General features: G+C 48.1%; 2 protein-coding genes across 6 annotated transcripts in view; both read right to left on the bottom strand.

Annotated features, from left to right (window-relative positions):
- The window catches only part of LOC144159439 (uncharacterized), a 39,922-nt gene extending 19,687 nt beyond the window's left edge, over positions 1-20,235 (bottom strand). For 2 of the 5 annotated variants that reach the window (XM_077690930.1, XM_077690929.1), the window contains exons 1-8: positions 20,088-20,235; positions 19,818-19,859; positions 19,090-19,124; positions 18,886-18,930; positions 15,445-15,476; positions 15,232-15,274; positions 15,011-15,056; positions 14,806-14,842 (exon numbers count right to left, since the gene is read on the bottom strand). Coding sequence is in view for 1 of the 5 variants with exons in the window: in XM_077690929.1 (XP_077547055.1) it covers positions 14,806-14,842; positions 15,011-15,020 (47 nt within the window). In the remaining 4 variants the exon portion in view is untranslated. Of the gene's footprint in view, positions 1-13,586; positions 13,903-14,071; positions 14,109-14,606; positions 14,644-14,805; positions 14,843-15,010; positions 15,057-15,231; positions 15,275-15,444; positions 15,477-18,885; positions 18,931-19,089; positions 19,125-19,817; positions 19,860-20,087 lie in introns of those variants that run through there. The other 3 variants (XR_013320295.1, XR_013320296.1, XR_013320297.1) reach the window with 3 other exon arrangements.
- Positions 20,236-22,774: 2,539 nt separating this feature from the next.
- The window catches only part of Lana (laminin subunit alpha), a 91,317-nt gene continuing 89,602 nt past the window's right edge, over positions 22,775-24,489 (bottom strand). Inside the window, exon 66 of the mRNA XM_077690927.1 lies at positions 22,775-24,097. Coding sequence (XP_077547053.1) covers positions 23,835-24,097 — 263 coding nt within the window. The 3' untranslated portion in view covers positions 22,775-23,834. The remainder of the gene's footprint in view (positions 24,098-24,489) is intronic.

Here is a 24,489-nt window from a genome sequence, read left to right as displayed (position 1 = left end):
AGCAATCCAATCCAATCCAGTCCAGTCCAGTCACTGCTCCTCGCGCATGCGCAACACGTACGGCTCTCCAGGAGCCACGCGAAACGGCTATCAAGCGGCTCCGGCGCAGCGTCAGACTTTGCTACTGCGCAGCGGAGGCACACAGCTGGACACGCGCCGGCGCCAGTGCGTCTGTCGCAACTATGACGTCACTCCTCTGGAATGCCAGGACCGGCGAATGTGCAGACCCAATTCTCTACACACCCGTACTCCAATGGGATTGGATTTCCAATCCAATACAATACAATTTAATCAAATCCAATGCAATCCAAATTAATCCAATCAAAATCCAATCCAATGCTTCTCGCGTTTGCGCAGCACGGTCCTTAACTGCTCAACCTCGGCCAGTGTAGCTTACGCTACAAAAATGCATCCTGTGATCTGTATCGAACATACGTCTCTCCAATTATAACACCGGCGTCTATCCGATTGAGCTATCATCGCATTCCGGGCGCACAGCATTTCATCTGGGTTTGTAGCGCGGGCGTTGGCTTGGGACTTGGCCGCCGGTCCTAGAGCGTGCTGACGCGGTCCACTTTGGGGAGATGTGAAAGGCTGCGGACGAAACGATCCGGGCCTGCCAGTCATGGAGAGCAGCGGCAAGTTCGGAAATAAATGCGAGACGCAACAGCCGGGTCTACGACGAGGGGAGAGGGGCCGCCAGCTCATGCTGTTTCTCCAGCCTTGCACCACTAGTGCAACCTACGAAATTCTTTTTTTTTTTTTTTGCTATGCATTTCTTAACGGTGTAGAGATAAAAAAGAGCGTCAAACGGACACCAAAGGCTGGTTAAGTTTTAACATCAATATGAAACCCTTCGTTGCTCATCGCCTTTTAGAAGTTAAACGACAAAGAGTGCTGTTTGTGAATAATTGAATTTAGTAATTCTACCTCCCAAGTACCGCTTTTTCGCGACGTAAAATATATATAGTGCGCCACAAAGCGAGCGCAGCGACCGACCCTGTAGCTTGTAAAAGGTGCTGAAAATACCTGCACAGCTAGTCGAAGTGGTGACTAGTATAGTTGGTGAGCAGCAGTCGATCGCGCTATATGCTTACGTTTTCCGGCGGCAAAATTGTACACCAAGGCAAAACAAACAACGCCCAGCGTTGTATTAGTGGAACAGCCTGCTTTAAAGCCAAAAAAGTACTCGGCAGAGGATACACGTTTAACATTTGCATGAGTCGAGCCCCCACCCATATTTCTCAGTTCAGAAAAACGCTTGAAGAAGCTCCACCAACGCCGTCGCACGAGTCTCAATTTGTGCCGGTTGCCGTTTCCATGCTTTTGGCATTTTCTGCTTCAAACTGCTGTTAAGCCAGCAATGCATTTCTGTTCCTGTTCCTCTGAATAATCACCAAGAACTGTGTAGGGTGTATTCACAGGGATTTGGACCACGCGACGGCGCTACCTGCGCGACGGCGACGACGCCATATTTGAGGTCGCACTCCGCCGCGCGGGCAGTGCGTTTCCCCACGATAAACGTGGTTTGTGGCGTGGTGCTGGCAAGAACGTTCGTGTGGACGGTGTTTTTTCTGCGTGTTTCGTGGTTTGGAGAATGCCTTGTCGCAATGAGTAGCTAGCATTGTTTTCGCTTCGAAATTCCGGACTGTGCTTGTCTCCTACAACCGCAGACCCGAAGCAGGCGCCGCACGACAAAATCAAGCGGGCCGTTTTTGTTTTGTTTTTTACTTTCGCTGTTTCGAAGCGATGTGTAGGGCAGTGCTTGAAGACGGTCTGTCTTCCTTCGACGAATTCTCAAAGAAGCTATCGATACTATGGCTAATCGGTACCGAATCTGTTGGAGCTCGTTTCATTCAGGTGGGCCCCGGGACGATGGGCATCGGAGCTTTCACCTCGTCACATGTTTGAAACATTACGCAGTGCTTAAAATGTTCGCAAAGTAAGGTAGCCGGCGTACTTTGTGGATGAGACGAACCATACTGGGCGCCCAGCCTCAACATGGGCTACTTCGAGTGTTGAGGTGAACGCCCGTATACATGCAATGTCGCTTCCCAGGTAATTGCGGGCACCCAATTCTTCGTCACCTCCGACTGTTCTCTAATGACCAAGCGTGTTACGTGATCAGATACTAAAGCTTGACCGTGGGTACAGAGTTTGACTGCTTCAAAAACAGCGCAGAGACGAAAACGTGTGCAGGGACTAACTAGAGCACTCTTTGTCACTTGTTTCAGCGCTGCTTTCGAAGTAGCCAAAGCGTGTTTCATAATCTTGTTCTGCTTATAATTTCCGATTTGTCTTTACCGAAAGGAAAACACTTGAAAATCATCGGTGGGATCTTAGTCGTCGCCACCAATTTTATCACGTACTTACCTCGCGACGGTTTCCACCCAGACCCTGTGCGTAAATTGTTCCGCTTCATCAGGAGCTCAAATGGACGACCTTCGTGCGTTCAACGCACAGAACACTGTCCCCAGAGCCCCTCACCGTCTCTCATATTCCTCAATAAGTGCGCAACGCCTGGGTGGCACGGTAAAACCAGCTCCTCATCTCACACGCCACCACCACATCAAATATCCTCGCCGCTTTTGGAGAAGAAAATTTCTCAACTCGAGCCATGGTCCCTTCAAGCAATGCAGGAAATAAGAAAATCGGCGCAGGGGGGGCGACATCGAGACAGCGCGAAATCGCCGAAACGGACCGGATTATGCACGCCGCTGTCCGCGCTGTCAAACCGTCGCACAGTTGCATTCGTCGCGCGAAATCATACCGTTTCCAAGCGCTGCCCTGGCCTCGTTTCGAAACAGCAAAAAAAAAAAAAAAAAAAAAAAAAACCGGCGCACTTGCTTTCGCCGTTCGGCCGGCTACTTGGCGAACTTGGCGAAAAGTTGGCGTAGAAGATTTTTTTTTTTTTTTCATGGCGATTTCTGGGCCACATGGGACCTAGCCGCCCAGAGGACCGTCCAGAGTAGACGCGGGCCGCACCTGCGCGGAAGAAGTGTGGTGCACTCGCCACAAAGGTACTGGGACCAACGTTTCGAGATGAGCTCTTGAAAGACATGTCTGACTGGCGCACCATATTGACCAATTGTGGACGACAGCACCGACGTCTCATGCACAATAGAACAATGTGTCGTGGCGCGTTTTTTTTTTTTTTTTTTTCTAGCAGCAAAAATTACTTTCTTACAGCCTTTCTTCGCCTGGTGCCTGTGACTGATGCATGTGCGGAGTGTCTACTTTTTCAATTGAAGGCGCTGCTAGCTAAACGCAAACTTGACATCAAATTTTGTATACGCCTCGAGCGCTGCTTGTAGGGGCACCACTGAAATCCCCCTAGCGGCCCGTTTCGAAAGTCGTCGCAGGAGGCTTCGGCCCGCTCACCACTGTCGCCGCTGCTTTTGCGACACGTTCACGACTGGGGTGAACCGTTTGTATGCGTTGGAATTACATATTATGTGGAGCAGACACTCTGTTCGCAAAGGTGGTGTATTCACGAGAGTGTAACTGTTTCTGACGCGATCTTAGTGCGGTACATTCGGTCCGTATAAGCGCCAAGCGTGTTTCACCGCGGCCGGCGTCGCGAAACCTGCATATACATGGAACTGATTGTAATTCCACTGCCCGGATATTTCCTAACAGTATCTCCGTAAGCAGTGTTTCTTCAGGTGGTCATGCTACGGCTACACACTACGATGTAAATCGGTTTTGTGCGTTTGCATAATCTATCAGAGCACTGATACCTGACCACGCCAGTTACGCTTCATACCTCAGGTATTGATAACTACCCTTGACAAGCCAGTGCGGCATAAATTTCACGAACATTCTACGAAATAAGTGTGACGGATAACGCAAAATTCTACGCGGGTATTAGCACACAACAAATTTAATGCTGGGTCGCCTTGTCGCAAGGACAGCGCTCGCAATCGATCATCTGCTACATATATCTTCCGCGAGCAGCACGGAGACGGGCTTATAGAGTAATTCGCGTCCGCGGTTAAACGCTCCTTCAAACTGTCATCATACGACACAGTGAGCCTGCAGAATTGATTTGCTCTTTCTCTCTGTTGAAATTAGGGGTTTATTTATTGAAAATAAATAGTAAATTTTTTTTAGATGCCGCCGATGCCTCTGCCCTCGAACTTCTTGAGAGGATTGCGGCAAATGAAGACAATTCGGACTTGGACTTGTCAGACTCCGAAGATCCGGCGGATGGCGCGGAAGCGAATGAGCAGTGCGATGGAGTTATAGGTAAACCTTTGTGGACGTTGTTCGCTTGAAAACTTTACTGCACCCCCTTCTGTCCCCTCAGATAAATTTTTATATTTATTGAAGATGAAGAGGAGCAGGATTGCCACTACGACTCGGACACCGATGTCAATGACGGTGATGACGGTGTTTCCAACGCAGCCATGCCTTCTCGCGAAAGGTGGCCTCGGAAGCAAGTCTACGCATCCGTCCTTCCCGACCTACCTGACGCACCGTCGTCTACGGCCGACGAAAGAGATGGCTGGTATGCAAATCAGTACTGCACAAGATACATGGATGAGCAGGCATTTGAACGTCTCCACGAAATGACAGAAGTTTCGTACCTCCAGCGCACAGGACGGTCGTTAAACTCATCTCCTGGTGAAATGAAGGTAGTCCTGGAGCTGCATTGCTCATGAGCTGCTTAGGTTATCCTCGAGCGAGAATGTATTGGAGCCAAGGAACGCGTGTCGCCGCTGTAGCCGATAAAATAACAGGGGATCGGTTTTTTCTCGTACGATCGAACCTCAAGGTCGTCAATGACCTCGCTGTTTCAGACGAAGATAAAAAAAGCTGATCGGCTATGGAAAGTCCATCCTCTTCTTGACATCAGAAACGCCTGCCTCACTCTGCCACGCTCCCCAAACATCTGCGTTGACGAGCAAATTATTCCCTACACCGGCAAGTGCCCAGTGAAGCAGTTCGTTCCTGGGAAGCCCAACCCAACAGGCCTGAAGAACTTTATCTTGGCAAGCCCTGAAGGCCTTGTCTTAGATTTTGAAATCTTTCAGGGGAAAGGAAGCCTCGCACAAAATAAACATGGAATCGGCGCTGCCGTTGTGCTGAAGCTTGCAGACACTTTACCGTGTGGAAGCTCGCTGTATTTCGACCGATATTTTACAGGAACGCATCTTTTTTATTTATTTACTCTTGTACCCACAGCGCCTTTCAGGCATTACAGCGGGGGTCATTGACTTCTTCTTGAGTCATTGGCTGAAACGAAAATTAGAGGGACAGGGACAATCATGAAATCACGGCTTCCGAAAGGGCTCAAACTAAAAGGTGACCAGGAATTGCGTACGGAAGGTCGTGGGGCAATGTCTCAGTGTGTCAGCACTGTCTCTAACATATGCATCACGAACTGGTATGACAACAAACCGATCGTGTTGGCCTCCACCCACGTGGGGATGGAGCCTGTGGATGATTGCACACGATTTTCAAAGAAAGACCGAAAGAAAGTTGCTGTCAAGAGACCAGCAGTCGTCGCAGAGTACAACACTTACAAGGGGGGTGTTGACCTGTGTGACAGAATGCTGAGTTACTACCCCACTACCATGCGCACAAAGAAGTGGACGATTCGGACTCTCGTCTTCATGATGGACCTCGGAATTGTGAACTCTTGGCTGCTTTACAAGCAAGACCATCGAGAGCTGGGCACACCGAGAAAAAACATCATCAAACTGCTGGACTTTAAAGGGACACTGAAGTGAATTTGTCAAGCTCCGGTTTTCACTTTATAAGCGACCCCAAACCATCCACCCCCGGCGGCGTCGGCGTCCGCAGTGCTCCTCTATATTTAAGAAAGAAACAGCATCCGGCGCCAGGTTTCGATCCGAGGACTTTGCGGGCCGCAGCCCGACGCTCTACCGAATAAGCCACGGACGCGACGCTGATATCGGTGTCAGAACGCGCCTTATATCTTTAACGCATTCAAACTACGTCGTCAGCGGCGTGCGTTGGCGACTCAGCGGCGTTATAGCGGCTTGATAACTGCGTGGTGTACACGTGATACTACAAACCCGATGGAAGAGATGGAAGAGAAGGCGGCGAGGCGGTGGGCTGCGGGGGCCGAGCGCAAACGCCGCAAGCGGGCCGACAACCGTGCATTCGCACTTTCACATTCTCCCCCTCGGGGAAATGCGGGGGATTTTTTCATCGCGCGTAGTTTCAGTGATACTAAACGGATTTTCATAATTCTTGCGGGAGGAGATTGCTGGGACGATAGACTTTACTTTAAAATGCATTCCGAGTAGTCGACGGTAAGTGTTGCAGGGTCCCTTAAAGGGGCCCTGAAAGGCATTTTGAGCACACTAAATGAAGTAGCGCAATCGTTAGATTGGGTCGTCAAGGTCATCTGGGCCAAGTATTATTCTTTTACGCGCAGCGGAAAGCTCACACTTTTGTTGCAAAGTTTGTCGCTTTTTTCTCACCCTTTCCTTCGTGTTTTTGGACGCCGCCATCTTCACATGTCTACATCATCGATTCCCAGATGTTCGTCATGAGCTAGACATCCTGCTATTGGGCGGCTTTTTCACGCACTTCCGGCAAAGAGATGAGTCGTCTGCTCAGCGTCGACTCGCCGGCTGATCTGCCAGCGTAGTGCCGGAGTGCTTGGACATTTTACGACAAACGAAACAAGTGTAAACAAACGCTTAACCGTTCGTATTGAATGCAACACGGCCATAACACGACATGGATATTCTCTTACCGGAGTACGTTCCATAAAGAAAGCGTTGAAGCCCCGTGGCACTTCTTTCGTGCAATCGCAGAGAACGCCCTGAGCCGAATGCCCGGGCTTGACGGATACATTTTTTTCCACTTCAAAACAATCCAGAGATGCGTTTCGAACGAACACAACGTCACAACATGCGTTGCAAGTCTGAACCGCGATTGACAGACGATGGGTTGCCTCCTCCTGCGATGCGATGCGATGAGGCTTTGAGGGGGGGGGGGGGGGGGGGAGGGAGGTAGGAGGAAAGGGCCCGAAACTGTCTGGCGAAGGGTGCCGACACCTTATCAGGCCTGTGGGGGAGGGGGGGGGATATGAAAGGAGGGTATAGCGGGGGAAACTAGTAGAAGAGATGTTGATGATGCCCGTCGTGAATTCGGCACTCACCTCGCGCGCGGTTTGCGGGGACGAACAGCAAGTCACTTAACTCTGGCGCGCAAGCCGAGATGGCTTTTAGCCACGCACACTGCACATACCCCATGCGAGGTTGAGTCGTACGTCGCTCGAGAAAGATAATCCAGATCATGGGAAGCACTACCCACCCGCAGAAGCACAACGTCGCATTTCATCGCGAAACAAAGGCGTCCACAACACACACATCATCGCCTCCTGTAATGCCAAACGCATCTCAAACTTCCTAATGAGAGTGAGTGGTACGTCTGCAGTGCCCACATGTCGCGAGGTGGGGCCCCGAGCTGAACCGGGATCACGCAACCGTAACTGACCTCTGGGGCGGTTTCTGCCTTGTTGCCAAGGCAACCGATGTTTGCGATCGTCAAAGAAAGGCGCTCGCTCCAGCGCTAGAAAGCTCAGAGCCGCGCCGGAGCATGTTTTGCCAACGTTGCCGCTCTCCACCACGCGTCGCCCCAAGCTGAACTGGTCACATGATTGAAGCGTTTTGTGCACGGGTTCTGTATCGGCTTAAAATGTCTTTTTCACATGGCGCCGGCAGGAATTACCACCACCGCAAAATAAGACCCGGCACCAGCGGGGCCACATCTGATACGGCGCTTTAACAGTGCTCGGTGCATGAAAGGGACCGAGCGCAAGATCCTCCCCCGCGGCTGCGAGTTCGCCGCCGATGAAAAGTCACGTGCTGCACTGCAGCAACGCACACCGCGAAAGGGCAAGGCCAGGCCACCGCACACATGCGGCCAGCTTTTTCGTTCGCTTATCCATCCTTGAGCGGAGTGCGGAATTCATGGTGTCAACAAAACTTGCCCGTAGCAGACGGCAGTCGGAGGAGCGTAATGCGGAAGTACGTCACCGCTGACTAGCGCAGCATCATGGGAGGGAGTGCTCGCGCGCCGTCAACAGTTGAAAAGAGGAGGAAACGCGGCGCGACGATAATGCGCGGTTTTTGATTTACGATTTCTCAGCTAATACTCATCGCTTTAACAAAATTCTTGCGGGAGGAGATTGCTAATACATTGTCTTATTTGGTTACATGTACATCCATGCATCGGCGGAAGGTATTTCAGGACCCCTTTAAAGGTATTGGTTGTGTTTCATAAGTTATGGGCTTCGACGTAGCCTAGTCAGTGTGTGTATGCAGCTGTATAGATTGTAAATAGATGTTCTGTGTGCTGTTCTTCTGTCGAAGTTTTGTGTTGCCTCAAGTGACTATACGAAGCCTTGCCGGTTTCTGTTTGTATGTGTACATATTGTACATAAATGTTCTGTGCTGTCTTTTTTTTTCTGAAGTTTTGTTTGTGTTGAGTCAAATGACAACAAACTTTTTTTCTAAATCGTATAGTCATCGCTCGATCTTTTTCTGCGGCAGATATGTAAACCATGTGACGCAATACAGCTGTTTCTGCTTCGGAGTTCTTCTGACATGCGTACAGCAAAAATGTCGAAACATCGTACAGTTGGGCGGCCAGTAACGCCCCCTGCTTTCCGACCCCGGTGACCTTCCTGTGGCGCACGGCCTTCGTGCTGGTATTATGCCTACATTAAACACACAACCACGCCGTTCTAACCTGAAATGTCATGACTGTAAAAAATGTCCACGCGGGAAAGTAATTCTATATTCGCAACACATAATTTCCACACACAAAAAAAGTAATTTTGGGCTACTTAAAATTTACCATCGGGCTATTGCGGACGTGATTTGGCAGTTTGTGGCTTGAACGATCTGTCAACCCTGTATCCACAAAAGCGCGCGCATGGCTAACTGCGGCGTAAAAGCTGCTTCGCTCCGGTGTTTTTTTTCATAAATTCTAGTCAACCCAGAGCTTTAACCTCGAACTTACTGTTCAATGCTTCTGCAGTACGCCAAATCGCCGCATACCCAATCAACGAAACAACAGCATTGTTTTTTTAGGAAACAGGAAAGCAATCGAACTGCGCGATGGTGGGACTCTCGCTGTATCACTGCTTTTCGCTAGTTACTCTAAGTGGTCTTCGATAATTGCGTGTAGGTACTAATTCCCATTTTTAAGTTATCGGTCATTGACCTCGTCAGGTCAGATGTGTCATGTTCGACTTCACAGGGTACGCGAGACAGACGCCGGCAAGGAGAACGATAGTTTAAAGGAGCCATGAAGAGAAAACACAAGTTTGGTTCATTCAAAAGATTGTCTCGTTAGAATCATACTGACACCACTTTTAACGTAAACTTCGCTCAAATAAGCTACATAATTGGGAAAAACGGGAATGGTCATGCGACCCACCAGCTCATTTCCCCCAACAGAACCTATGATGTCACATGAGCTAAGCTCTGCGATTGGCGGAGGCTGGCAGAAGCAGACGCAAATTAGGTAGAGCTTACAAACTAGACGAACGAGCGATTTGCGCTTAAATTTAGGGCACATTCTTTACAAAGCAATAAGAATGATGGGACAAACAGTGGAAGTTACGAAAGCACATGTAAACGTAGAAGTACTGATGCGTTCTGCTGTTCGTACTGCGCACAGCATGCTTGGTTTAGCTGCACAGCATACGGGGATTGGGGTTGTCTCAGACGACACTGGCCGATTGACGCAAGCAACGGTGTCTTACGTGACCCCATTTGTCGAGCGAGCACTGTTTCAGGGAACGAATATTTTCTCCCAGAACAAAAACAAGCCAGGTTTAAATGCGGGCAAAAACAAACCAAACGCTTGCCACGGTATGGTGGCGCCATCTAGGTTCGGGTAACGTAAAGAAACGCGGGAACAAACCAACACCGCTGTACAGGGTGGAGACAACCTTTGAACGGTCCCGTGCCACCGCAATTGGGCCAACGGGCTCAACGCGTTATTCTTTTCGTTTCCCACGAGACCTAGCAACGCGAAACAGACAATATGATTCAAACGTCTTCAGTAAACCGCGTTGCGGCGATAATTTTAGCGCGTTTTTGACACAATGACTTGCTTCGGCGGCGAGCGAGCAACCCAAAATGGCGGCGCCAGTGTAAACGTGTCTCTACCCTGTACGGCGGATGCGTGAATGAAGGGATTCTAGGCTGCAGAGCGGTCGGTTCCTGTGATGTCATTGCAGACCCCGAAGACAAACGATTTAGCGGGAAAATCAAAATTTTGACTTACATTGTTTAATTTCTGTGTATAAAGCATCGTTTGTATCCGGACAAGCGCTGGGACACTATAAAACACGAAATCTTTCGAATAAAACCAACTTGCATTTTCTCTTCATGACTCCTTTAAGACTCGTGCGAAGCAGCGTTAACAGTTTCGAAATACTCAAGTTCAAGCGTGGTTACTTCTGCCAGCGCCACTCGCCCGCGTTGTGGAGTGAAAGCTCGACCTTTGATCAGTTGTATCAGAGAGCAGACATCTCCCGTTCAGTTGCAGGGAGGGCGTCGTCATGGCGCCGTTGTGTAGCTGTATCCACGGCCGGAGTCGAGTCAGGCCGTGCGTTATGACCAGGGTGTCTAGCAAATTGCCTAATTCAATTTCCCTGACTTTTCCAGATTTTCTATTACCATTTTAGTTAAAATTCCCCGACCGATACAACACGCGCCATTTTGTGGAAATGGTCCGTGAAGCATATAAAAAGCGTAGAGAAAACATTCTATATCATAGGGAAAAACACATTTGTTGCAAGTGCCCTAATTCACAAAATGCACTTTGATTAACTTTAGTTTGAGGTTTGCTTGGCTTCAGTTACGGCTTCAGTTTATTTCATCTTGCGGGATAGAAGCTTCAAGTTGCGCTTCAGCGGGCACCTTTTGCTTTTTTTCTTTATTGTTCTGGATTGACATGCAGCGTGAACCGCAAGTAGCGTTTTTGCACGCGATTCGGGCGCGTCGGCGTTGCGCGTGCGATTTTTTGACGCCCGCGTCGACGATTCGCGCGCGCGGCAGCTTGCCTGGCTACTTGCACCAATGGGGAGCCGCGAGCCTCATGGCGGCAGTTTCGAACCTCTCGAGATTATAGGATTATAGTGCCAGTACATTCTAGGCACTATATCGAGACAGCCGGCTGGCTCCGCCAGAGATGTTTAGGCTCACCACCCCGGCAGGTATTGCATGCATAGGCGCTTTCAGTAGCGGCACGGATGATGTTTTATGGTACCGTTTTCGCCCACATTAGGCAGTTTTAGCATATCGTTACCGTGTTTGCGTTACCGTTTACCGTGTTACCGGAAGCGCTGGTGACGGTGAAGCCTGTGCTGGCAAGTTACCGTTCGCGGTAACTCTCACGCTGCGCAGTCTACTCCCGCTAACACGGTAAACGGTAACGTAACGATATGCTAAAACTGCCTATTATAAAAGCTCGTTTACCTCACAAGCAACTTCGTGCGTGCCTTGTGCGGCATTTTAGAGAGCGCTTAGAAGCGGTCGCTCGAGCTCCCGTAACCACTTCGCGGTTGAAGCCGCCGCCAAGTTGCCGCCGACGGCAGCAGCACGCGCAGCGTGCGGGTGGCTCCGCGGCAGCGTCAGCGCGCCTGTGACGTGCGCGGCGCGTTTTCACGAGCAGAAAACGCCCCAGGCGGTTCACTGGGTTCGCGCTTTGATTTTGTAATTCTGGCTCCTGCATAAGTTCTTTCAAGATTAGCTCCCAAAAAGCGCAGCATTTTAAAATTCGCCGAAAAAAAAGCCCGTTGTGCGTGCGAGCCCACCCAGCAACCCAGAGAGAATATAGCAACCCAAGCCAGCTGCGAGCTGCGTGAACCGCACGGCAAGCTTCTGTACGAGATTCGTGCGCGGTATTTTCACGGCCGCGTAGACGATTCCGTGCCTGCGGTGGCTCCTTTCCTGCACAAGCAAGTGCGTTTGAGCCTTGAGTAGCATTTTAAAGGGCGGTTAGAAGCGGTCGTTAAACTACTCCGCGGCCGGTGCTGCCGCCATTTTGCCGGCGCCTGCCGCTCGGCACGCATCTTGCAGCAGGTGGTTTCCGCGGCGGCGTCAGCCAGCGCGCATGCGTGCGCGCCGCGACTTCGCTTGCAGAAAAACCAGAAAATGTTTCATGCGGTTCACGCTTTAGTCGGGCGCGAACGTGTTGCGTTCGATAACTTCTTGGGGGCCTCCAATACTGGTTTCCCCTATTCTAAAACTGTGGGCAGACCCCGAAGTAGAAATTTCCTGACAATTTCCCGACTTCCCTGTCGCTAGACATCCTGATGACCCTTTGCGAGGGGAACTGATTGCCTGCCTAGCAAGACGTCACGATTTCATGAGTTGAGGAAAGCTTAGGTGAAACCGGAACCGCACTTTTTCGCATTTTCCGATATCCAACAACGAAACTGGTATGCAGTTCAAGGTCCCCCAGTTAAAATCCACACAACACATTTTCACGACCCCTTTGACAAAGTTGATGCTGCTGCTTAAAAGGTGCCCATTAGTGTCTCCCAATCACGAGCCAGAAAAAAAAAATTGACGCAAGAACTGCTACAAGAGCCCCACTCAGATAGCCAACCTCCGGTACTGACACTTTGGGATACGCTGCAGAAACGTCGCAAGCTTAAAGGAGCACTGACACCAATTTTCGGCGTTAATATTATTGCACAGTTCGCTTCCTTCACTCAACATAATACCCTGGCTGAAATATGAGCGGCCTGCAAAGCGAACGTAGTTCAATTGGATCTCATTTATCGCGCCGACGGAGCAGCGCGCGGAGCGGCACTTACAAAGCAAATGGACATGAGCGTGACGTCAATCCAAGAGCGGAAAAGAAGTGACGCGAAAGCGCTCGTCAAAAACTCGTGACGTCCCTTCACGCGCGCGACCCCACGAGCGGCGAGCGGGCGCAACACCCTCTCAAGCGGGCGCCGGTGACGTCCGCACAAAGCGGTGAGGTCTGTCCGGGAGTCTGTCATATGCGCCGTTCGGGATGAAAGCGTGGGAATTTGAAACAAACGATTTTCAGGCCGTTCAATGTAATTAACTATCGCGCGCTGAAGTATTTGAAGGGCTGTTTCGGGTTCGCCAGACCATTAAGCATCGATAAAAACAATAAAAGTGCAACATGAAATTTTCGTGTCAGTGCTCCTTTAAGATTTGTAATTTTTGAACCTGCAACGTCTACGATTCTCACTAAACGCACAAACCACCCACAACGAAGCGCAATTTCCCTACCACTGCAGCGGCGGCCCACTTACCCCTGCCATCACTTCCTAGTGGTATTCACAGCAACATGTCGCTCGTCGCAGAAAGGCATAAGCGAGGCCTGCTTCGGCGTGCTTATCGGCATCTGGTGCTAGGCAAATTAATCCTTTAAATCGGGTGGACATCTACAGCAGTGTTGCACATGTACTATGCAAAACCGGCACGAAGTTCTGGTGTAGCACTCCCTGAAGCATCACGAGTTAAGACATCAAGACATGTCAGCAACTGCTGAACAGCCAGTTGGCCATAGCCAGGCAGCACCGACATAAGAACGAGAACAGATTCAGTCTAAAAATATTTATTCCCATCAAGGAAATGGAGCAATCAGTGGGCCAGGCCACCATCAAGGTTGCAGCAAATCTTGCACCAGTCAGACCCCGTTCAAAAGAGAAGTAGGTTTTATTGAATTTTGCAGAATAACTGCAAGCACACATTCAGTAATCCAGCTTTTAGTTTAACTCCAGGCTTTTAATCAGGCAGCTAACATGCAAATACTCGCACGACTTCAGCAGCACTAAAAGAATGTGAAGTTACTTTAGCAATTATCGCCCTGTCGAATACTTACACATGAAGAAACGAAGTCCTAGAGAAGATCAACCTGCAAAAAAAAAAAAAAAAAAAACTAATGAGCAACTCCCAAGAACAATACAGCTGGCAGTGCAACACAGTAAGTCAGAACAACCGAATCCTCACATTACTAGGACTGGGGCGGTAAGGAACATCATTGCAAATTAGGTACAGTGAGCATGAAGCATGGCAACACTTACCCATGAATAGCGCATATGCACAAGGAAGCACACCAACCTGCAAGAAAGATTTCATAATGAGCAACCGCAAAAAAGTAAACAACTGGAGCTTCCACATGTGTCGTCAGAATAACCGAATCCTCACATTACTAGGACTGGGGCGGTAAGGAAACATCATTGCAAATTAGGTACAGTGGGGTCCACTGTTAAAGGGAAACTGCGAGCGCGTGGCCGCTGCACTACGTGTGCCGGTGCCGTGAAGTGGCGAGAATATGAGACAGCCGGCACATGCACATTGACCGCATGAGGCGGGAGAAGCCCCTCTGTCATGTTGGAAAGAAAAGGCTTCGCCCAGCAGCTCACATCCTACGATTGCGAAAGCGGAGCGCTGTAGCAGACGACAGAGAGGCTTCTCCCGCCTCATGCGGTCAATGCGCATGTGCCGGCTGTCTCAGATTCTCGCCACTTCATGGCGCCAGCACTTCGCAGGGCGCAGTGGCCATGCGCTCGCCGTTTCCTTTTCTGTACAGTGAGCATGAAGCATGGCAACACTTACCCATGAATAGCGCATATGCACAAGGAAGCACACCTACCTGCAAGAAAGATTTCATAATGAGCAACCGCAAAGAAGTAATTGACTGGAGCTTCCACATGTGTCGTCAGAATAACCGAATCCTCACATTACTAGGACTGGGGCGGTAAGGAAACATCATTGCAATTCACGTACAGCGAACATCAAGCATGCCAACACTTACCGGTGAATAGCTGAAATGCACAGCCAAGGGCTCCAACCTGCAAGCGAATTTTGTAATGAGCAACTGCCAAGAACAATGCAGCTGGCAGTGAGAGACAACACTCAGAACATCGAATCCTCACTTTATTAGGACTGGGACGGTAAAGTAACATCACTGCAACAGAGTAGTTTCCGTTATAAAAGATTACAGACATGGAAGCACGCACCTGGCACCATGAGAAACCACCGCAGGCTGCCAGCTTAAAGATAACCCTGAAAACAAGCCAAAAGGCACATTTAACAAAGAATGCTACTACAATTGAACAAATCAGAGCAGACCATAAACATCAGAGAGGGCAAGTACATTTCCACATGCAAACAGTATGGATAATACTCAATCATCACAGTAACTTGAACAAGATAATTCACCAAGGAAAATAATCCTCACCCCAGGCTTGTTGCACACTTCCGAGTAAAGACCTAGCCAGGACCTGAAACACCAAACAGGGACGAGTTAGGCAAGTGGCAGAAACAAAGCAAGAAAATGCACACAGCACAAAATCAGGAAACACCGAAAAGTTGGAATCACTTTTGATTCATACGAACGAGACAAGAAGTCATCATAAACACAAAGCAAGCAAAGACAGGCAGCGACCTTTACCTCAGGATGCCTGAAGTTCTCGATGCTTGCCACTGCGAACAAAAAAAGAAAAAGGTTAGAAACTATGCAAGGAACTGTTTCACTGCATAACGGGAGTGCACGTTCAGTATATCCAAGTGTCCGCACAGAAATCAGACATATGCTTGTCATTACTCATCACGTTGCTAGTTCACATGTAGGCAGCAGAATTTGTAGGTCTCAGACAGCTTGCAAATGCCAATGAAGCACTGAGCCAACTGAAATGCGAAGTGTTCAGTTATTTCTCAGTCCACCTTATTTTTGTATAGATCAGTTTGCAGCCTCTCATATGCAATGGACCTTTTTCCAGTAGTAACCGACGAATCTGCAGGCTCCTGGTCTGCCATTCGTCTGTAGTCCGCTTGGGCAACAAACACTGATGCAGCCTCAGCTTGTTGCTCTGAGGGCAGCTATGCTTGTTAGCGCTTATTTTTTCATTTTCAACACAGAGAGTAGATGCGAAAAAAAAAAAAAAAAGCCATGCAAACCTTGCACATAGCAGAGGATAAACCAGCAGAATTGACCTGTGTGCAAGTGCTTCGAAGCAGGAGCAAGCTGCCATTAATTTTAACCCTATACTGCCACACCCAGAGACAAGATGAAGGTAACGGAATAAAGCTAACATGGCTATAACTTGCCCACGTGACAAACAAAAAAATGTATTTAGTGCAGGGAATTCAGCAAGTAAACAGCAAATCTACCCAAGTTCATGTAACACGCGCATGGACGCCACATTGTTTACAAAGCCACCCCTAAGCATGCTTAACCAACCACAAAGAAATCAACAACAGGGGTGAGACAGCTGAACCAGATTTGGGAGCAGCGAAATTACGATTCTGGAGCAGAAGAACCTTGATTTGGAGCAGAAGAACGAGTTATTATGTCACCTCAGAAGCCTAAAAATTTTCGGCCACTCGGGTGGGGGGCGGGGAGAAGTGCACTTTTTAATCGGTTTTGAAACAGCCTTTCAGTTTTCTACCCGAGTACACAAGGAACAAACTACACTACCTTTTTCAAACCATTTTTACATTCTTGGGCTCTATGCACAGATAACGCGGAGTTCGGTTGAAAATATCGAATTAATAAACTAAGCAATTTTAAGGAATTTTTATTTTCCCGTGAATGCCGAAGTTGTCATTTTTGTAATCCCAGACTCGGCGTTACGCACAAAAGAGCCTCAGCAAAAGTTGCGCAAAGCAAGGTGACAGTCGTTGCACCCCACGAGCCCTTCCATTTCAAGCCCCAACATAGGCGTTCACTACGATCGTAATTGAAGTATTGGTATGTCTTGGTATTAAATTTCTTATGGCATTAAACTTCTTGCGGCATTAAATTTCAATTCAAATAGATGAACCATTATTACTAGCCTGCGATAATAGCCCGTCCCGCCATCGAACACTGCTTGAACATTTGGCGGTGATGCAGCCTGCGCCGCCACTTCTGCAGTGTCCATAGTCGCAAGCTCACTGTCAATAGCAGCGATAACTCGGCGTAATAACGCCGTAATGAGTCCCGAATTTCACTTCAAGCACGCACCGCGCCTCACACTCGAGGCCGAAACACGGTGATATCGCGGGTACCCCGCTGTTTTTGATGAACCCTTGTCTTTCCAGTCGCGTAACTTCCCGGAATAGGTGAAACGACTAAATGTAAACCCAGCCACCCCCATAACCAAAACCGCTGTAGAAATCGGCAAAGAGCACTCTGCCTGAACCACGAGATGCTGCTTCGCCCAGCGGCCATGTTTTCCAATCTTCACCACACCAAGATGACGGCGCCCAGTAATGTCGTTTGTAGATGTGGCGCTCCCAATATTGCAGTTTTAAAATCAACTTGCACAAGTAGTTCGTGAAAACTTTATATGGGAAAACTTAAAAAATTCGCACAATATAACATGTGTAACCTGACACTGACTTTCGAAAAAAACTATCCCGTGGGCAATTTTATGCGGGTTTTTTTTTAATTATCAATCAATTAAACCTTTGCAAACAGCATCACCTTAAAGGTGCTGGAAAATTATGCCGTCAGTAAGCATTTTCTCCGACTGAAATTGACGGGAGCGTTAAAATCCTTGGCTCTCATACTCTTTCGGAGCAGTTTGGCGCAATTTTTGCAATTTTCAAGCTTTTGGAGCATCCTGGTGCAGGAAAACGAATTTGTATCAAATCTGCGCAATATGCGCAGCTGTCTCACCCCTGCAACAATAAACTTTGGAGCTTCGAAGAGGGCATTTTTGTGGAATCACCCCACCCCTTCAGTAGACATGAATGGGTATCAAAGCAGGCGGACTTGCGCTCAGAATCCACAATATCCGGGTAACTGAAGAGTTAAATGCGAAGTGTTTAAATTAGTGATCATGAAGTCCTCACACCTACTCTGCTCTCCGCAAATTACGTGCTCAGCGACCATGTCAACAGCATCAAAATTACAGGGGACGCTTAAAAAGTTTTGAGAATGCCATGGCAAAAGCAAAGTTGGAACTTGTTTTGATCTGCTGTTGAGCTTACTGATGAACTTTGACGCAACGCAATCAGTCAAGTCACCACTGGACCAGCCCCCTCCCAATATCATTTTGCTTGCCATCACCCAAGACCAACCCGTTTGCCTCCACCAGCACCTTTGCCCCTCAAGGTGGTTCGTTTTTAGCCTGCACTAGCAGCAGCCTACCCTACACCCAGCTGCGGTGTCGCCCTTCCACGAAACCTTCAGACTTTCCTCAGACAGCACTGTTTTAAGTGCGAATGCACTTTATAAGCGACCCTGAATTCCGGCGACGGCCGTCTGTCCACATAGCAACAGCTGCGGGTGCGCACGCTCCTCGTCTTCCTTGGCAACGGGGGGAGATGGGCGCGCGCTGCCTGGCCGCTGACATGGCACATACCCACGTGGGGGATTGGCCAGGAATCTCCTCGTCTTCCTTGCCAACGGGGGGAGATGGGCGTGCGCTGCCTGGGCATTGACATGGCACATACCCACGTGGGGGATTGGCCAGGAATCGGGCGTGAGAAGGGCTAATGCACCCGCTTAAAGGAGTACTGACACGAAATTTCAAAGCTGAGATCCGCTCTAGCAATCAAGTACAACGACAACACAAATAGGTGTCTGTGAATAAATGCATCTTTCTTTCTTTGTAGTTGTGTGTGTGTGTGTGATCTCTCTTTCGCGAACATTACCGAACCGCGCGACTCGTGCATTCGCACTTTCACATTCTTCCCCTCGGGGAAATGCGGGGAAATTTTTTAGTGCATGATCACACCCCACACAATTCAGTGCACCTCGCGATTACTTGGATCTCGCGCGTTCTATGAAACACCTGGAATTGCACCTGCAAAATGCTGCAACCCCAACCAAATTTACTGGTCAACCAGACCCTAAATCGACTAAACACTACCTACTTCACAACATTGATCAATACTGACTTACCTAATCACAAGCATCAGCTCTCGCCAGGATGGTACCAGCACTGACCTGCAAACAAAAAACAAGCGGTTAGCGACGAAGCGGCTGTGCCAACACTAGCAAGTACAACATGTACGGTCAGAAAATTTCACGTCGTCAGTTTCTTTCAGTGTGAGCTAGGAAAATCATCACTCAGTTGCACAGAAAACGAATGAGAAAGTCACTCACCCTTGAATGGCTGCCAAGCGCAGGCACCACAGCACCTGCAAACAATTTCACCGTGATCAGAACCTCGTGAAGGCAAGCATGCGAACACGCAACTTAAAGCGTGCATCAGACGTTCGTTCTCCCCACGTGCATTCGTCGGACAGGGATAACAAGTCGCATCATGTGCAGAATAGCAGCTAAAAAAAGATCGCGTCAACACAAAATTTAAAACGTGCGAAAAGAGACGTTGCAACATGGTACCCAGTTGCCACGTGCTTCGCAAAAATACATTACAAAAAGCGCCTAGCGACTTTTCCAAGTTAACAATGGCCCTTGCAACCAGGAAAAATTTTATGCACGCCTTGAGCAGACCGTCACTACAGATCCGCTCCAAAGCACTAATCGTGAACGTAAAAATAAGCTCGCACGCCTCGTCCTTTGTGTGCACATCCAGTTAGGCAACACGTGGGCCGTTACAACAAACGAACTATCGTACAATATATGCCAAAGGACTGCACTGGACATCGCGCCACAGTTAATGCTTTATTCTCTTTGTCGGAGCAATTAGCAGATCGGGCGCGGTCGTGGCCAGGCATTTTCAGTTTTTCTTAGACGCTTACAATGTGTGGACGGATAAAATAAAATAGCCTTCGCAATTTAGGTAATCCTCTTAAGTACGAATTATTAAACAGAAGTTACAAAACGCGTGCCGTTCCACACTTGTTGCACAATGAGCATTGCCTGCTTACCCACGTGGTGGCCTCTCGATGTGTTCACAAGCAACTGTACACCTGGAATTTGAAAAACGGCACTTTTAAGAATTGGTTACGCGTGGTAGATACCATTGTAAGTAGATGCGGACTTCAGTGTAACACATTCCTTCAAAATAATTAGGAACAGGTCTGTGGAAAATCATCACTGTCAAGCTACAAAACCGATATAGATAAACCGGTAATAACAAAGTATTGCGTATTAAAGTATGCAGCATTACCAATGACGAGGCTTGAAAACGTTCTTACCTAATCATATTTCAAGGATGCCAACGGATTTCAAAAGGTCCAGTTCCCCGGCAAGCCAGGTTCACCGCCATAACCGCACACAACCCCTGCGGCAACCGCAGCCGTGCAAGAAAAGAACGAACGACGGAACAGGAAAGAGTATTTATACTAAAATGGCCGAGTAGCATCTCGGGAAGGCTAAGTACGTCACATTTTGTCACGTGGGTTTTGTTACTGACGATGAGGATAGTATAGGAATAAAATTGTATGCAGTTTTTTATAGCTTATTTAAATTAAAGTAACTGCCAGAACTATAAAATTTTTTTAGCTTTATATTAAAAATAGTGAGGGCGCGGACGCAGACGTTAGCAAGAACTGACCATACAAGCGCCAGATTTAAAACTGAGTTTATTTAAAGAGATGGTGAAGCTGCTTGCGGCCTGTGGGATCTTACACACTGGCGCGTTTTCTGGCGTGTGCAAGCTATTTCACATTGCGGATGAAACCTGCAGTTCTTGAAAATCGTTGGTTGGGGCACGCCAGTTTCATTTCTGTTATGGGTCGAACTGTCCGCCCCAAACATCCTCCATGGCCCCAAACTACAAACAACCCCCTCTCCCCCTTGTACTCCCACTTCCCCCACTTGACGTAGAGTCTTCCGAACACAATAAAGGTTATACCCGTGCCACACGTACACGAAAATTACATTAAATGCTTAAGGCCTTAAAAAACCGAATGACATTATTTCCTCTAATCATGCTTGCATGCGCGGGAATCCGTGCACACCCGTTTCGCACATACATAGCTAATCAGGCCGCAGCTCTGTCCCCTCTTTTTAAAATAAGGGGAAGCATAATTAAACGGAGCCAGAAAAAAAATAAAACCACACAGTAATAATTTAAAAAAACATAGGGACATGAAAATTTCAAGCGGAGGTGCAAACCGAATCGGGAGTTTTTAAAATTAAAGACACCATGATGAATGAGATAACGAAAGTATCAGAAAGGTCCTGCGGCGAGTTCTAATATACATTGCCAGCATCATTAAGACAGGAAACAGTACTGAAAGAGCAACAACTTGATTTGCAAGGCTCGAACAGTAACTGCACTTGAAGTGGAACTTGCGCTCTTAGTGATGAGGGGTAGAGATGACGGAATAACCGTAGATCACCTTAAACATTGAGGAGACGAACTAGAACTGCTTGCAGAATTATTCCCATAATTCCTCAGTACCTTAAATTTAGCCTGCAAAACTGCCAACATATATTTTACGAGAAGGTTATGCCCAAGAGCACAATTATTACAGACCCATCAGCCTACTCTTCACCCTATCTCACTCATATTGTGTGCTGGGAAACTAGTACACAAATTTAAGAGTTAACACATAACTGTTTGGCAGCATGCATCAAGGAAGATGACCTGCTCAAAAAACCACTTTGGCTTCTGTCCACACAGGATGTAAAACATGCACCACCTCATGTCCTCTCACAAGCACTGCATCCCACTCTGGACATCACGGGCATTTTCAACGTCTCACACTCTGCAATACTTACACGACTCACGTCTATTGAATGTGGACAGCACATGTATGCCTACGCGAGGGCCTCCCTAAGGGACTGAACAGCAACAACTGGCCTTGGCCATCTGTGATTGCCCACTTTCAGGATACAAGCGAAAGGTATGTACCCCACAAGATTCGATCATCTCGCCGCTATTTAACATTCCTACGAAGGACCTCCCCATAAATTTCAGTCAGTACCACATATTAAACACACTTTATATGCGGATGGCCTTACCACCTGGATATCCAGTGGCTCCATTGCAAAGCTGCACGATGCCATGCAGCAAGTCGTCCATTGCAGAACAGCCAGTCCACTTGCAGGTGTTGGGTCTTGCAGTACCCCAAAACAGCTCTGAACAGTACACAGTTCTACCCCCCCCCCCCACATAAAACGTTCTCAACTGATGCGCCTTCTTCAATGCATTTCCCACCGCCGTCGAGGCCTTCAAGAACCGGGACATGCTGCGATGCTCGGCAATGAAATGGCTCACACCGTGACTTGTGATATTGCATACTGGGCCGTTGTTGAAGATGACCCATCTACTCTTCCACCACACCAACCCTATCCACTGAGTGGCTATACAGAGATCTTAGCATGCTAGCGAAAAACTCACTGCAGCCCCGTGTCAGCACACTGGCATCTCTTTTTAACAAAAACGTTGGGGCTGAGGTGATCAAATAAGACTTAACAGTGGTGTGGTAGTTCTCATTAACTCACCTTAGGCCAAGGCAGAAGAAGGCCACAAGTAATAGAAGCCGTGACATAGACAAGTGTGTTGACCTCTGTACATATTACTTTCCATGCACATTTGCAACCAATCTTTATGCAACTTCTTTGGCAATAAGAGTGGTTAAATGTTTTTCTAAAATACAGCTTAATCTAGCCTGTAATTGCTCTTGGTAAAATCGATTTTCAGTCTTACACGAAAGAGCACTGTATGCCTAGAATATTTGGAACTAAGCAGACTTTTAAAGAGCACGACACATATTTCACAAGAATAATAAAAAAAAGGTAAAATGAATGTAAATTCAGGACCTGCATAATTTTACAGCAGAATTAAGCTACATGCCTTCATCTTCCATACACACCAAACCATAGGAACACAGCCACACACAGCTGTCTGCATCATACATAACCTGGATTCCCATTTTCTTCAATTTCAAGACCAATCTTTATTCAAATGATTCTTCATGTTACAACAGCAGCCAACAGGTTTCCTGATCCAAAAGCAATCCAAATGTCCACAGCTGTTCAGTGCACACAAATCAAGGTCTCCTCCCATCTCCCCATTTCAAAAAACAAATGTAAACTTCTCAAATCATTGCACTTGTAAAATTTTGTAGTAAACATTAAAAAAAAAAGGAATGACAACAAACAAAACTCCAATTTTGCAAGAGTGTTCATGTGTACATTTTGCAGCGGCAGATTTGTTCAATAGGTGCATGCTATTTGCACAAAGTAATCCTTATTCATGTCTTTTTTATTACAAGAACAGCCAATAAGATGTCTAACAGGAAAACAAGTTAGTCACATTTAGTGGTTGGTCTGATTCATTCTAATTATGTCCTGAGCCAGTAAGATAATCAACAAGGCAAAGCATACTGAACTTTCACTCTTCCTAGTCAAGAAGAGGAAAGTCAGTTTTAAAAATGAGCCAATTTATAAAGGTTCTTAACAACATATAGAAAAGAAACAGCGACACTAGACTGAGTATAAATCTAGCACACATGCATGCACGCTAATCTACATGGGACCAGAATTGCATGTACTCTACACTATCTGCAGGCACTTTTTACGACTATTCCAGAGCTGTGTAGGGTGTTGTCTGGATCTCAACTGTCTTGGCCCAGACTTAGTCAACTTTTTGTATGGTTAATTTAAGTAGCCTCTACGTTTGAAAAGGGGGTGGTTCGGTTTTGACAACATAAAATCCAATTTGCAAAAGCAATGGTACAAGACGGAGCAACACTACACTCCATCCCGTGAACTCTGTGCAGTGCTTTGAGAGGTGCAGCTAGCATCGAGCCAATGACGGCAGCGCGAAAGCACCAGACAATGCTGCTCCTCTGTGCTGCCTCCGTTATCTCTTCCCGTCATAATTAAGCAGATGACGCGCCTCGGTCTGCTTTCTTCTGCCCATTGCCAGCAGCCCACTTTCACACCTCGCAGCCTCCAATGCACCGCACAGAGCTAGTTCCCCCTCCCCCTCAGATGGTGGGGCAGGAGTTGAGCTGGACGTTCCCGGAGACGGTGCTCTCGGCCATGCTCTGCAGCTTGCCGTTGATCTGCAGGTAGCGGATGCAGCCCACGTACTGCTCCTTGGTGGCGACCGCCCGCGTACTGCCCGGATCGGGCACCCCTCCGATGTACAGGGGGTTCATCGTGTCGGTGGACGTGACCCCGCCGCGGCCGATCGACAGGTTGCTCGCAGATCCCACGGCCAGGGACACCATGTTCTTGTTCTTCACGGCTGCGTGGTGGGGAGAGAGAGAATGCTGTGGAGCACGTCTCTGAACAAGGAGGAGGGGGCATCTGGTTGCGCTCACATATTCGTGTATTAGGCCAGGTATCCATGAACAGCAATGGAATGTCATTGCAGCACTCGTAATGGTTTTTACCAAATGCAAGTGGCACAGGAAGGTACCAAAGCATCTGCTGCGATGACCGCACCTCTGACAGGCGTGCACATACACTGCAGCTTGGCACTGCTTCTTTGAGGCAGCCATCACACGCATCCCGTGCGGAAGTATAAAAATGGGCAAGTAAGTGAGCACTTCTTTGGTGTACTGCCCATGTGTCAACTAACAACATTTTGATTTGTTTATAGGGGGAACACGTTTTCCAGAAATACACGTCCCAACC

Source organism: Haemaphysalis longicornis, unplaced genomic scaffold (assembly GCF_048455015.1).
Source record: "Haemaphysalis longicornis isolate Haplotype H1 unplaced genomic scaffold, Haemaphysalis longicornis Haplotype H1 scaffold_10, whole genome shotgun sequence".
NCBI classification, from domain to species: domain Eukaryota; kingdom Metazoa; phylum Arthropoda; class Arachnida; order Ixodida; family Ixodidae; genus Haemaphysalis; species Haemaphysalis longicornis.
Note: the sequence above shows the minus strand (reverse complement) of the source record. Positions and strands in the feature narration are given on the sequence as shown.